Source organism: Nestor notabilis, unplaced genomic scaffold, assembly GCF_000696875.1.
Source record: "Nestor notabilis isolate BGI_N333 unplaced genomic scaffold, ASM69687v1 scaffold10704, whole genome shotgun sequence".
Lineage (NCBI taxonomy): Eukaryota > Metazoa > Chordata > Aves > Psittaciformes > Psittacidae > Nestor > Nestor notabilis.
In genome coordinates, this window is record NW_009926076.1 from 1 (window position 1) to 14027 (window position 14027).

A 14027-nucleotide genomic window follows, 5' to 3' on the forward strand; every position below is an offset into this window, starting at 1 on the left:
ATATATATATACATATATATATATATATGGCAAAAAAGTGCTCTGGGTGACATCACCCCCATCACTTACCCCCCTCCAAAGACACCTTTTGCAGGGGTTAACCTATGTAGGCTGGATATAGAGTATAAAATATGGCAGAATTACTCATAGGGCTAAAAAAGTACAGCCTGGGATTGTGTTTAAGCTCTTGCTCACTTAACTACGTTCATTGCTGGCTGAGACTGACTCAGTCCTACCTCTGGGTAACAAACTCTGCTGGCAAGGAGCAAAAGTGACAAACAATAATGCTGCCCATGACACCTACCTGGTGGGCCTGGCAGTCCTTGACTGCCCGTGAGGCCAGCGGGTCCTGCAGGTCCAGTGGGACCCTTCATACCTGAAACATCAAATTCACACAGTTACACAGTGAAAGAACATGCTGTCTTACAAACTGCTGCAGGAGTGGCCAAAATCAGGCTTCTTTCCTCCCTGAGGGGCTGTTACTGTGTCTGGAGGTTTTCACTTGAAATGCCAGTTAAATACCTGGGAATCCTGGAACGCCTGGAACCCCAGGGTCGCCCTTCATTCCATTCAGACCTGGACGACCAGGATCCCCCTGAACAGAACAGCTTCACGTTATTCACACATCTCCTCAGCAGTTTCAGATACGCAGATAGAAAAGGTGGCGAGGGAACAAATAAACACACTTTGGGTCTGTCAACTAGTGCTTTGAAGGGCTGAGGCCGTGCATTGTGCTCACTGCACTGGGTGCTGTCAGAGGATGCAGTAATGCGAAGAGTGCAGTAACAGTTCCAGCTCCCTCAGGAATATAATGGGGATGTCCCACCCAGATACAAGGAAAAGACCTTCTTAGTACAAGACAGTGTTAGCTATCACGTTTTAGCTTTTATTTTACTATGATAAACTGCATATTCCACCCAAATACATTAATTTTTTGTTGCATTTAGAAATAAAGTATGGGGAGAACTCCATGCCTTGTCCTACCTGGCGTCCAGGTGGTCCTTGATCTCCCTTTTGACCAGTCAGGCCAGGGGGGCCAGGTTGACCTGGATTCCCTTTTTCTCCTTTAAGTCCTCCAGTGCCTGGTGGCCCTCGTGGACCTTCTGGGCCTGGTGGACCTTAACATTGCAGAACAAATACATGTGTATCAGTACATATCAACCATCCTCCCCATGTTTGTGCCTTCAGCGTAAAAAACCTAAATAAATTAAAGGTATTTTGGCTTCACTTCCCAGCTCTGCTTCTGAATTCAGGATAAACTAAAAGGAAAACAAATAGGGGGATTATTTGCACTACCCAAATTGGGAACCCAGGCTCCTTATCTAGCTGATGGAGAGAAGCAGGTCTTTCCAGAGGGCACTGCAACTCACTTGTGATAGAAGTTTACCAGTGACCAGACCAGTACCTTTAGTAGGACCCGAGAACCCCAAAATTAGATGGTACAAATATCCCCTCTGCTGACCTGTGTTACGTTCACCATCTCTTAGGTGCTATCTTAGCAGACTGAATTCCTTTTGAAAGCCAATCTCAACAATGTAAAATTGATGCTTTTTTGCTGTTCGAATTTGACATGCCTTTGGAGAAGGCTGGTACGTGCTGTCTGCTGACAGCAGGGCAGCAGGAAGCCCATCATTCTGCCTTGTCTAAATAACAACTGGAGGTGCAGAAACTTCCTTATGACTCTCCCTCCAACTGATTTGTCTGTCCTTGGTAGAATTATGCTGTGTAAATCCAGTAGAGGAGCAGGGCTGGTTTTTAAATACTTTGCCTTTGCTACAGCCTCATTAAACCAAAGCAGTGGATTTAAAAGAAATCTGGGTATTTGGAGAACTGACAGTTGAGAGCCCCACCTTTATGCCAACCGTCTAAATAGAAGGTAACCAATATTAATTTGTGGCAAAACAAACAGGAGGCAAGTGCAGCAACATCTAGTAACATTTTACAAGTTAGATCTCATAACTGGATTAACAAAGGATCTCTCTGCAGGACAGTGCTAAGACATTCTCCCCTGTAGTACAACAAATCTAACAACATTTATCAGTGTGCTGTATTTTCAGTTCTGCTGCAACCTCCAATAATTTAACATCTCCTTTGGTATCCTCACAGTCTATATTCAGTGGTTACATTTGAGGAGCTGTATTTCTGCATGCAAATCTGAGGATGAATTCCTTCCAAAATTGTTCTTTTTAAATCAACAGCAGTTTTGTAGCACATTTCACACGTATCCTGTAGCAGTTCCAGCTACAGAAAACATCCCATCATGCGAGTATTTTGTCTTCATTTTGCTCTTTTACACTGGTCTAGTACCGTACACATGCAAAATACTACCAGGTTACCATGTGAGGCATGCTGCTCAAACACCGGGTCTGCAGGTAACCACAGTCCTTAACAAGGTAATCCCAGAACTACAGGAAAACATCATTTCTCTTACATCAAGTGCAACGCAGTAAAATAAATTGCCCGAGTTAAGAGTCTAACCTGGAGCACCTGGAAGGATCAGAGTTCACCAAAGCCCAATGATCGATGTTAGAAGGGTCAGACATCACACAGTACAAAACAAGATTACTAGTTAGAAATAGTACAGATGACAGCATATACACTACACAACAACCCATTTCACCAGCATATTTTGTATTTACAATGTAATCCACATGCATGCATAAAACCATACATGAATACACAACGATATGTATTTTCAGATACAAGTTATTCTGGTGACTAGGCTCTCCTAAGACTAATTTGACACTTCATTTAACAACAAACTTAAAGCTTTACTAAAGAATGTGTTATTGTTTTAACATTACACTGAGGCCTTTGTGATTAGTCCTACTCACAGTGGGGTCTGTAACCATTTCACTGACAATACTCAACATCACAGAGCCTGGGGCTTGGCAAATATGGAGGTAAATGGTGAATGACAACTTACTCCTGAGCAAAATTCTGCTCTGGGCAGAGGGAAAGCAGCACTTGTCACCAGTAACCGGGGATGAGCCTCAACTAATAGTGAATACAATTGTAGGACTGAAAAGTAGGCTTATACCTTCTTCAAAATGGTAAGGAGGATTGACATGGATCAAAAGGGTTGCAAATGCTGTCAGCAACTTGGTCTTTCATGTCAGTGAAATGATTTAAGTATATCCACATATTACCATGCAATTTGCAGCTAAAAACTACAATAAATACATGTCAGGTTTACCTCAATGCACTTTCTTACATATTTAAATGTAAATCTAAATTACTTTAAATACTAACTGTAATACAGTTGTTAAAAATAACAACATGGATGTTTCACGGTTACTGTTAAGAACTTATAAACTCTATTTCACTGTCAGGTTTTGCTATGATTTATAACTACGTCCTGCACTTGTTGATTATTGAATTCTGGTGAGCGCAGTCACAGGGTGGGACACCACATGAAGTGATTGCAGAGTTCCTCTCAGCATACCCATGGTGGTAGCCCTCTTGGAAATAGGGGTTGCTGGTTGTGTGGCCACACTTCAATTAAAAGGTAGAGCCACATTCATTTTTCACATGACTGCATAAAGCTTGGATTCAAACATCAGGGGCTGCCACATTTGCTGCCTCTCAGTGCTTAGGACAGCACACCAAAAACTGAAATGTGTTATGAATTCCCATGAGAGTTCCTCCCTGTGAGGGTGCTGAGGCGCTGGCACAGGTTGCCCAGAGGAGCTGTGGCTGCCCCATCCCTGGCAGTGTTCAAGGCCAGGTTGGACACAGGGGCTTGGAGCAACCTGCTCTAGTGGAAGGTGTCCCTGCCCGTGGCTTGGAACTGGATGAGCTTTAAGGTCCCTTCCAATGTAAACCAGTCTGTGATTCCTGAAAGACATCATAGCAAAACCTAAACACATCATTATTATCACATAGATATACCAAGTCATTTTCAATCCAGGCACAGATGTTGAAAATCTTCCCAAGAGCTGGCTGATGTTACATGCTGATGTTCTGTAATTACAATCAGCTTGTGAAAACGACCATGTTCTAACCAATCCCATTTCACTGTCTTATCATAAGGAAGGGGAGAGCTGTAATGCTTCATTTTCATTAAATAAATGTTAAAGGAAGAGTTTTCCTCATTTTCTCTAAATGTACTGGTGAAGCAAAACGATGGAAATGGGGATTTCTCTGCACAGGAAAGCTACAATGCTCTAAGTTGGGAATGTAAAGCACCACTGTTACTCTGTATAAATTTGCCTACAACAGTGTAGGTATAAAAGAAGCATCTAATTTATTTAAGTCACTTGAGAATGTCCAAAACCAACAGTAGTAGGTGTTACAAAAATGAATACTGTCGCTTGCCCAAGCTGCAAAACTCAACTACACAGCAAAGACATGGGAGGACAGCACAATATGCTCTTCTAAAGAGGATGGAAAACAGCATATATTGTTTCCAACTGTGCTGAGAATAAATATGCTAAAACAAGCTTCACAGCTGGGGACACTTTAGGAAAGCCTTGCAAATCTGGACCCACATGGGGAGCACAAGACTATGTCCTTCCATGTCAGTCCTACAACAACATGGAGGAAGAATCTGAAAGCCAACTCTGAGCTTTTCTTTTCTGCCACAGATTAGAAGGCATGTCTGAAAAATGACTTGGCATATCTACATTTAGACACTACAAAAGTATTTATACATTATTTTCATGCAAAGTTATTATCTTGGAGTTAAGGGGCTAACCTGAGGGACCTGGGAGTAGGGGGTCAGAGTTCACCAAGGTCATCATTAGAACAAGGGGAAAAACATCAAAATTGTTAGACATATCAACAAGCTAACATATTCAACTAAACCTTTCTTTTTAGATTTAGCTCAATATTCCTTTACATACAGTATGCAAAACACCAAACCATTATTATTCATAGAAATTAAAATAGTAACAGTGGAGTAACAGTGATGTTGTGTTGCCCTTGAAATTGGCTTGATTTTATAATTAATAAATCCAACCCAATCCCATTTATCAATGCTTGTTTTAGGGGCAGCTCAACTGAAGTCAGAGAGCTACATCATGCTTGACTTCATCACTTTTACTAATCTTAGAAGATACCCAGAAGCCAACAACAAACAGCATACACATACAGCTTCTGGATTTATTTATGTCCCTAGAAGGAGGGTAATTTCACAGCCACACAGCTGCTTTTATGACTAACTGCCTTATGTTGGAATGTTACAAACTCAGCATTCCAACAATAAGACTGTGTTATCGTTTGAAACAAAAGGCTGGAGTGCTGATGGTACCAGAACTGCAATAATAGTTTGGTTTATCCACATTAGTTCACGCATAACTGAGCAAAACAAATGCTTCACTTTATACATTGCATGCAACAAAAATGGAAATAAGAGAGAAAGAGAGAAAGAGGCAGTGAGAGAACATGGCTGAGCAGAACCTCACTGGTTGTTTCTCCCCTGCCAGTGCTCATAGAACTGCACAAATCAGTCCCACCATTCCTCTGCGTCTCCAGCTGATTAGCCAGTAAGCACCTGATTTATATAGAGAAGTGTGAATAGGATGAGAAGCTTCATAAAACCACCAATGCTACAGCAGGGCATGGAATCTCAGTTGGTAGTTTTATTATACATCAGGAGCTGCTTAGCTTTTTCTTTTCTTTAAGAGTTTGGAGATATTAATTGTATAAGAATCCTTTCAAATGAAAGCTTCCAGTGCCAAAATCGTAGTTGCTGTACCACTCTACATAGAGAAAAATAATCTTTGGAAGATCTTGACATCTAGGATGTCTCAGGGCTTTATTTGGGCACAGTTGAATTACAAAGCCCAAGTCCAGCATCCCACCATCTCCTATCCCTTCACTCCTCCTCCCACTGCCCCAGCAGTATCGAAATGCAAATAAACATTCTATGACACAAACCAGAAATCAAGTTCTAATCCACGCCAGGGAGTTGCTCAGCAATGTTAACTCGAAATGGTGGTTTCTTTCATTCCCAGGATTAGTTGGTGCAGGAACAAAATGCAAACATGGAATGGAAAGATGAACACGGCATGATGGTGCACTGAGTCCGTGGGAGCCACATGACACAATGGAGCAATGGCTTATGTTACATGGCACGCAGATGAAGAGGCAGCTATCCAATTTGGTCATGCTGTGATGCTAGTGGGGGTTTGATTGTCAGGACTCTTAAAATGATGGGGTTTGTTACTTTGGGGTTTTTGTGCGCGATGACATTTGCTGATCACGGGACAACACTGCAAAGGTATCAGGTGCTCAGGAGTCGGCATCGTGCGCGCTAGATGATTACTGTGACAGCATGCGGAGGATCTCCCGTTATCAACGCGTTAGGGTTTTGCTGCCAGGTATCAGAAATGAACAGAAACTGAGGCTGGTTTATTTTTAGATAGCTACTTTTGGCAACAAAAATCCTCTGGTTGCCCACAAACATTAAGACCAAGGCCATGAGGCTTGAACTTATCCATCCAAAAAAACTGACAAAGTTTGAAGGCTGATAACCTACCAGCAAAATGTGAACGTACTGGCAGATGTTGATAGGTAGGGATCACCCTCTTACCTGGCCGTCCTGGAACGCCTGGCGGGCCGGGGCTACCTTTAGGACCTTCCAGAGGTGGTCCTGGTAATCCTGGTGGACCTGGTGGACCCTGTAGACCAGGGAATCCCTGGAAACCTGGTTCTCCCTTCAGACCTGGAAGTCCAGGGGGCCCTGGTGGGCCAGGTAACCCCAGTTCTCCTTTTTGCCCTGTAAAACCAAATAGCCACGTTTATGAATACTGTTACAAATTGATAGGCAAAAAAGCTCCAATGTCAATATACAGAGCCATTTCTCTCTCCTGCAGAATGGGCAAGTCTGGCCACAACTCATCTAATTTGTGCAGTGAGACTGTATAAAATTGGTCTAACATTCAGAAAAGAGTTAGAGCTAACATTTTTTGCAGGAAGAAGTGCTATAGATGCTGACCTGTTAAAAGGTCTTACTAAGTCTCACTTCACTGCTCAGTGATGCTGTAATTCCTACGAGTTTGTAAGCCTACAAGCAATGATTTATGGGAAGAAATCTATCAATATTAAGACTGCATCCTTTTTTGAGACACTGCTGGAAGTTAAGACATACTTGCAAATTTTCAAATAAGAATTTAGGAGATTTAATGCTACTGGAAAGTAGCATAGCTCAGGTTGTGATGTTGCTTTTGAAAACGTAGCAGGCAACTATACTTTCAAAGCAGCTTCATTTGTCATCTGCTGTATGAATGCTTTATTTACTGAGACAAATCAGCAAAGTTCCACACAATGCAGTTGACTATTACCCTGTGCCCTGTGTAGATTTATTCTGTCTGCATAATTGCTAAGTTACCAAGTTCAGTAATCAGTAATGTGTGTTTATTACTGTGGTTAATTGAAAATGGTCTGCTAAGAGCCGAGAAAACGTTATTCTGGTGGTTGCTATAGCATTCATTTGTTGCAGAACATCCAACGTGCTCTCTTTTTTTGGTGTATAGATGTAGTTTACTTTCAACCTTTACCTGACAGTCCTGGGAGTCCTGGAGGTCCTGGGCGCCCAAAACCTGGTAGACCTGAAAAGGAACAGATTGAGTTACTGATGAATATTTAGCTTTCAAGTCTCCAGGAATAGGAATATGGGGCTGAGAATGGTGAAAGTGCAATTCACCTAAATCTGTGATTCTCTGTATTCTTGATTCCTGGTAGTTACCAGGATTCTCATTCAGTCACCAGACTATACCAAAGCTAGAGGTTTTGCTACAAATGCATCATAAACACTTCCACAACGCTCTTTCAGATTTTGTGAGTTCATACATTTGCATTCTTGGTTGGGGTTTTATCTTTAAGGCAGACGTTAGACTGTTTATCCATTCTGAGCGGAAGCCACGGAGCTACCATGGAATCCAGGAACAGGGGCTGGTGTTGAAGTCAGGTAATAAAAATCTAATAGCTGATTGCATTCTTGCCCTGTGCTTCATTGGCAGCTTGACAGCACCCTTTGTGAACCATTCAGCAGCTGGGAACCACAGGAGCAGCTTGAAGGTGTATGGGCAGTATAGGAAAAATAGAGAAAGCAGGACATCACAATGCAGAGTGACAAGGAGAAAACCAACAGGAAGGATACCTTACCTGGTTCACCCTTCTGACCAGCTGGCCCAGGGATACCATCTCGACCAGGCTGTCCCTTCTCCCCTGAAGGACCAGGAGGGCCAGGACGACCAGTATCACCTAAAAGGGGGATAGAACACCTTAGCACAGTAATGCCTAACCTGTGATTAAAAAAAAGCAACCTTCCCACCTCCCCCATCTGAGTGTGAAGTGTGACAATGAAATAGCAAATTCACAGTGGTGTAATCTGAAAACTAAAACCTTTCTCTCTCCCCTGACAATTTAGAAAAGGCTTTTATGCATTTGACCTTTTAAGCAGTTAGTGTTTGCTGAAAATAATATACTGCTTCCCTTTGGGATAAATTAGAATTTTGCTCCTATAAAAACAGGTTAGACCACTGGAGTACTTAACATAAAGCTGGTAAATCAGAGAATCATAGAATAGTTAGGGTTGGAAAAGACCTTAAGATTATCTAGTTCCAACCCCCCTGCCATGGGCAGGGACACCACACACTAAACCATGTCACCCAAGGCTCTGTCCAACCTGGCCTTAAACACTGAAACAGTTAACTTCTTGTTTCAATAGCTAACGGTTAGACTATCACAGCAGACACAAGTCATCAAGAGAGAGTTAAATCTACCTTCTTTTCTGTTTTACAGTGAAGTGTGTGCAATGGTGTTAGAGCATCCATACATATACAGATGTTAAAAAAGATAAGAGAAGAAGTGGCTTCATGTGTTTTTCACAGAAGGAGGTGACCCTTGTTCATGCTCACCTACTGGCCCAGGTGGTCCAGGCAGGCCAGGGTTACCTGGAGGCCCCTCAATACCTTTTGGTCCTGGAATTCCTGGCGTTCCTGTAAAGTATGGGCATTTCAATCAAAGTAAGCACAAAACTGGCTTTTCAGCAGATCTTGAAATGCTGCAATCTGAGATGTCCTGAGTAACAAATGAGCCAATTGTATCAAGATACTGTACTCAGTTCATTTTGCAGATTTACAGTTGTTTAAGGAGATGAATTATAAAGCAAAGAACACACCAAACCAGAACATATTAGCACAACTGTCCTTACTGCTACTCTCAAGACTCTGTCTTCTTAATTGAGAGTGCCCGTGGCAAAGGACACAGTGAGTCTGCTAGGAAATAGCCATTTTTCTGCCTGACAACAAATGGAAAGCGTTATGAACTGTTGTTGGATAGTCCTTCCCCAGTCATCTTTTCCCAAAAAAGAATCTTAATAAAAATGGTCCTAGTTGGAATTTACACCAGATTCTCACCCCTACAGCATGAACTGAGTGGGAGGTAGGAATAGCAACTGATCCACTGCAGTATGTCTGTTCTGAGCAGCATCTGAACCTGACCAAAGTAGTACACCACTTCGACTGTTCACAGTCTTTCAGGCATGACATGAAGCAGCGGGTAAAAAATGTTAGTTCACGGCCAGGTTTTGTTCTGTTCTAAGCTTCCTGCTGCCATGACTACACTGTTATAAATTCCCTAACTTCATAATTAAAGTAGCTCAAAAGCCTGCTTATACAACAGCCTTTATTGCTGCAAATGCAGGACAGGTAAACACCTTGTTTCTTTAAACTGAAAGCACTGACATACACCCATAAACGATCTCTGTTTTTTCCTAGAGAAGAATCCAAAACCTAATTTCATTATGTTTCAGAATGAGATTTATCCTTAGAACATATTTTTAGACAATGAAGGCTACTAAAAAAGCCCAGTTTTCCTGATGACCCTTTTTTATTGATTCATGAAGGAAAAATCTGGAGCCAAACACAGGTGTTCTGTGGGTCAGAGGAGATGAGGGTCTGATTGCTGTGAGTGGAGAGCATCAGCTAACACAACTGCCACATCCCCTCAGAGCAGGCACTCTTAGGGATGCATTCACAGACTCTTGCAGTGACAATTCCAACAGCACAAAGCTTCACAGCAGATTGATAGAAACTTGGAAAGAAGCTGCACCAATTACCTACTGTGTCTACATGTATATAAGCAAGAGGGAAAGCAAGATTTTGTTCAGAATTACCTGGGAATCCGGGAAGGCCTGGTTCTCCTTTTGCACCTGGGCTGCCTGGAAATCCAGGCAAACCAGGATTTCCAGCTATACCTTTACTGCCTGGACTACCTGGGTATCCAGGCAAACCAAGATCACCCTAGAAAACATGAAGCAGAAATAAGAACCCAGTCTTTGTGGGTAAGCCCTTCTTGTATGTTCCCAGCCATACCATCACAAAAAGGCACCATTATGTTGTGTGTACTTCTCCTTATATCCAGTCAACGTTAACCATCTCACAGAAAATTAACTGGAAATAGCAATTGTAAAGATTGTAGCAGTTTTCCCCTACAATTCAGTGTCTAGTACCACAGCTTTCCCCAGAACATTACAGAAATCACATTAAAGACAAAAGTGTTCTCTTTTCTTGCAGAAGAGATGGGAGAGTTTTACCCTATGACAATGAGAATTCAAGAAGAAATCTGTGGAGCTTTAATCATGCAATGTTTTTGCTAAATTAATTGCTGCTCCATATCAATTGTAAAGCATCAGTGAAGGCTGCTAAATATTCTGTAGGTCTTTTTGTCACTTTCTTGTGGGTGACAAAGGATGATAGAGGTAAATGTTAGTGCAAATGTTTTAGACTTAATTTTAAGCAGCAGAAATCCTGATACATAACTAGTAATTTATTCTTAAATGCATATAGTTGGGGTTTTTTTTAGAATTAACTACATAATTAGACATGGGAACAATGATATTAATTGAATAAATCCCTACCCAATCCCAAAATGTCAGAGGGTGTCACAGTGCAGACTAGGCCACTAACTGAGCCCAACTGGAAAGGTCTGGCAAATCTTCTCCTTTAACCAGATTAAATTATATAGAAATATTTTCACCTTTAAAATTACAAATATTTGTTCCCACCTGGAAAGAACAAACCACAGTCAACCCTGCTTATTACTAATGTATTTATACACATATTTACAGTTATATGTAATATATATTGAGTTAGAGTTGAAAAAAACACAACCAACAACCGATCAACACAGAATGGAATTTCCTCATGGAATTTTCTGTTGAAGAATTTTATAAATGTACCTTTGGTCCAGGAAGACCAGGAATACCGATGCCTGAAAGACCAGGGTCACCTTTCTCCCCTTTCAATCCAGGAAATCCTGCAGGTCCAGGCTGCCCTGGACGTCCTGCTATTCCTTGGCTGCCTTTAATTCCTGGGGGACCTGTCCCAAAGGTAAAACGCAAGTTTTATAAATATAGATAAAACTTCTGCGGTGATTTAGAGAAATCGCTCAAATTACAACAACTGAAGCAGAAAGGACTAAGAAATAGACTTTCTCCTTCCCCTTTTGATTGTGCCTGATGTCTGTCTTCTAACAGGTGGGTTTATAGAATGATCTGTTTCCTGAACTTTCACAGAGTAAAATCTGAGAAACCAGAAGTATGAAAGTTACAAAATGTAGATCCTTCTGCTTTACATGTGTAAGCACTTTAAAATTAAATGCATTCACAATATATTTGCTATTTGCATTTCCAATTTCTTATGTACTATTTCAACAAATATGTATCTAGGGCTTTATGTATTCCTCAGCTGCATGTCCTTTAAATACCCTACTAGATATTGCACACAGCAGATCCATGTTTGTGTTATGTAAAAGGAAAACACTGGCCAAAATGAAGTAAAATACAAGTACAGAAACTAACCTGGCAGGCCCATCTCTCCCATGGCACCTTTTAACCCTGGAGGTCCTGTTGGTCCTGGTGGCCCAGGAAGCCCCGTGTCTCCTTTGATGCCTAGGAAAGTCGTGGGTTTAGTTATTTAATGGCAACAATTAAAAGTCTCTGATATTCATGAGTTGCATATGAATATGCTTGTCATCCAATTACAAAGGCAATGGATTTGGAGTTTCTTTAGGCCTCATACTGCTCCTACACGCTTTTTCACACCCATTTGCAATGAAATATCAAACATCTTTAGTTTGTTCTAAGCTGACATTTGATCAGGGCAACTTCTTTGTTTTGAAGATTAGCCAAATGAAATAGGTCAAACCTCAATCCAGGATTTAGTAACCATCTGAAACAACTTAGTATTGGTGTGACTTGGTCTCTCCTGAGTTGTTCTGCAGAATGAACACATTATCTCTTTCTCATCTGCAATAGGTATTCATAGCTTCTATCACAGAATTAAATGTGACCTACAATGCTCAAACTAGTTTGAGTCCTGGAAGGTTAAAAAATTCCCCAAGCCCAACAAGATATTTAGAGCAAGACCTACATTAGACATAGTGAACAAAGAGTCAAGATTTCAGGTAAATTGTTATAACTGTAGGAAGAAGTAGTGCAAAATGGAATTGGTTTTCTTGATCCTTGCAATTCTTTAAAGCGACGTTGTGACACCCAGCCAGCCTTCGCAGTACATTCATTTGGCCATTTGCAAAGTATGAGTATAATGACTAACAATGTAAGAAATAAACAAGAGACACAGACAAGTCATATTGGCAGATCCTGCAGTCATGTTGCTTGCTCAAGCAGCAAGCACTTTTCCAGTCATCCTAAAAGCATTCCTAGTCTTCAGTGGAATCAGCTTAAAACTGCTCTTGGGTCTGCCAGAAAGAACGAGCTCAAAGCATGCTGTTTGGATGATGATCTTCAACGTCCCAAAACTGCTGCAGATTTAAGTGTAAATCCCTAGGCTTTGCTTAGATACACCTGGATTAACATCCCAATCCCATGTGATAATAACACATGCAAATGTCTACACATCAAACCGTCCATCTGAGGCCATTTACTCACCTGGCAATCCTGGCACACCTGGAGGGCCACTGAGTCCTGGTGGGCCTGGGTCACCTGGGAGACCTTGATAACCTTTCTGTCCTGATAAACCAGGAATACCTCAAAGGACAAAGACACATTCTATTATTAATACTGTTACTGTTTGTTTTCTTGTACCTTAAGACATCAGATGTAGCTCTAGGTGAGTAAAAATCCACATAGGGATTTTTCTTCAGTAAATATAATTCCCCTTAGTTAAGCAAAGAGAACTGCCACAGAACACTTCATATTGCTTCTGGAAAGTTTAAAACTACTGCAGAACAGGAACAATATAAGTAAGTAGAGGAAAAAGTAACTTTATGACTAATGCCAATATACTTCATTCAGAAGGGAGTGTCTTTTTGGAGGAGCACACCCCATGCTAAACTCTCTACAGTCATCCAGATTATTGACGTATATGTTTAGTAACATTGCTACACAATTAGCACTTTGGGACTGACATATTATAAAAAGCAGTGCAGGTATTTTAGCAGAATTTTACATATTCTATGTGGTTATTACCCCATACAATAACTCCGTGCTGCTCTGCAGGTATATTTAAATCTGCCCTCTACAGCTCTTACCTAACAGAGGGGCAGGGGGGAAAGCAGAAAAGGTAAATGTTTTAGGATCCTACATAGGCTTCACAGAAATTAACACAAATTAACACAAAAGATAAATTAGCAAATAATGGCTGGGCCAAAATTAGAGAAAGGCATTCTGCTCTCTAGGGTGCAATATTTTTACTCTTCTCAAGACTAAATTAGAGATCAAAGGAGACATCAGAACCCTTGATGAGGGACGAGAGGGAAGCCAGCAAGTGAGAGAGAAACAGAATGGAGTGAACTGAAAAACCTTCCAGGCTGTCAGCTTCCCAAATAGAAACACAGAGAGAGGTGACATTTTGCTCAGGGTAGGGTAAGATTACAGAGATACCCAAAGGTAGAATCTGAAGGTGATGGATGAGTAGATGACCTGTGCAATTCCATCTTACAAGGCAAAGGCCTGAGGGACATTGAGACAGCAAGAATGCAGCTGGCACAGCAGACATGACAACTGTCTCATCATGCTTAGGAATAGCAGCTAAAAGACTGAGTTGTAATCCTGCTGA

The 14027-nt window shown here is 41.3% G+C and overlaps 1 protein-coding gene across 1 annotated transcript in view; it reads right to left on the reverse strand.

Moving 5' to 3' along the window:
* Positions 1 to 304: 304 nt before the first annotated feature.
* The window catches only part of COL4A5 (collagen, type IV, alpha 5), a gene marked incomplete at its 3' end in the record, with an annotated part of 40174 nt that continues 26451 nt past the window's right edge, over positions 305 to 14027 (reverse strand). Inside the window, exons 33-43 of the mRNA XM_010013360.1 lie at positions 12899 to 12997; positions 11810 to 11899; positions 11189 to 11328; positions 10124 to 10250; positions 8865 to 8945; positions 8110 to 8208; positions 7503 to 7553; positions 6536 to 6721; positions 985 to 1118; positions 523 to 595; positions 305 to 376 (exon numbers count right to left, since the gene is read on the reverse strand). Of these exons, the coding sequence (XP_010011662.1) occupies positions 305 to 376; positions 523 to 595; positions 985 to 1118; positions 6536 to 6721; positions 7503 to 7553; positions 8110 to 8208; positions 8865 to 8945; positions 10124 to 10250; positions 11189 to 11328; positions 11810 to 11899; positions 12899 to 12997 (1152 nt within the window). The remainder of the gene's footprint in view (positions 377 to 522; positions 596 to 984; positions 1119 to 6535; positions 6722 to 7502; positions 7554 to 8109; positions 8209 to 8864; positions 8946 to 10123; positions 10251 to 11188; positions 11329 to 11809; positions 11900 to 12898; positions 12998 to 14027) is intronic.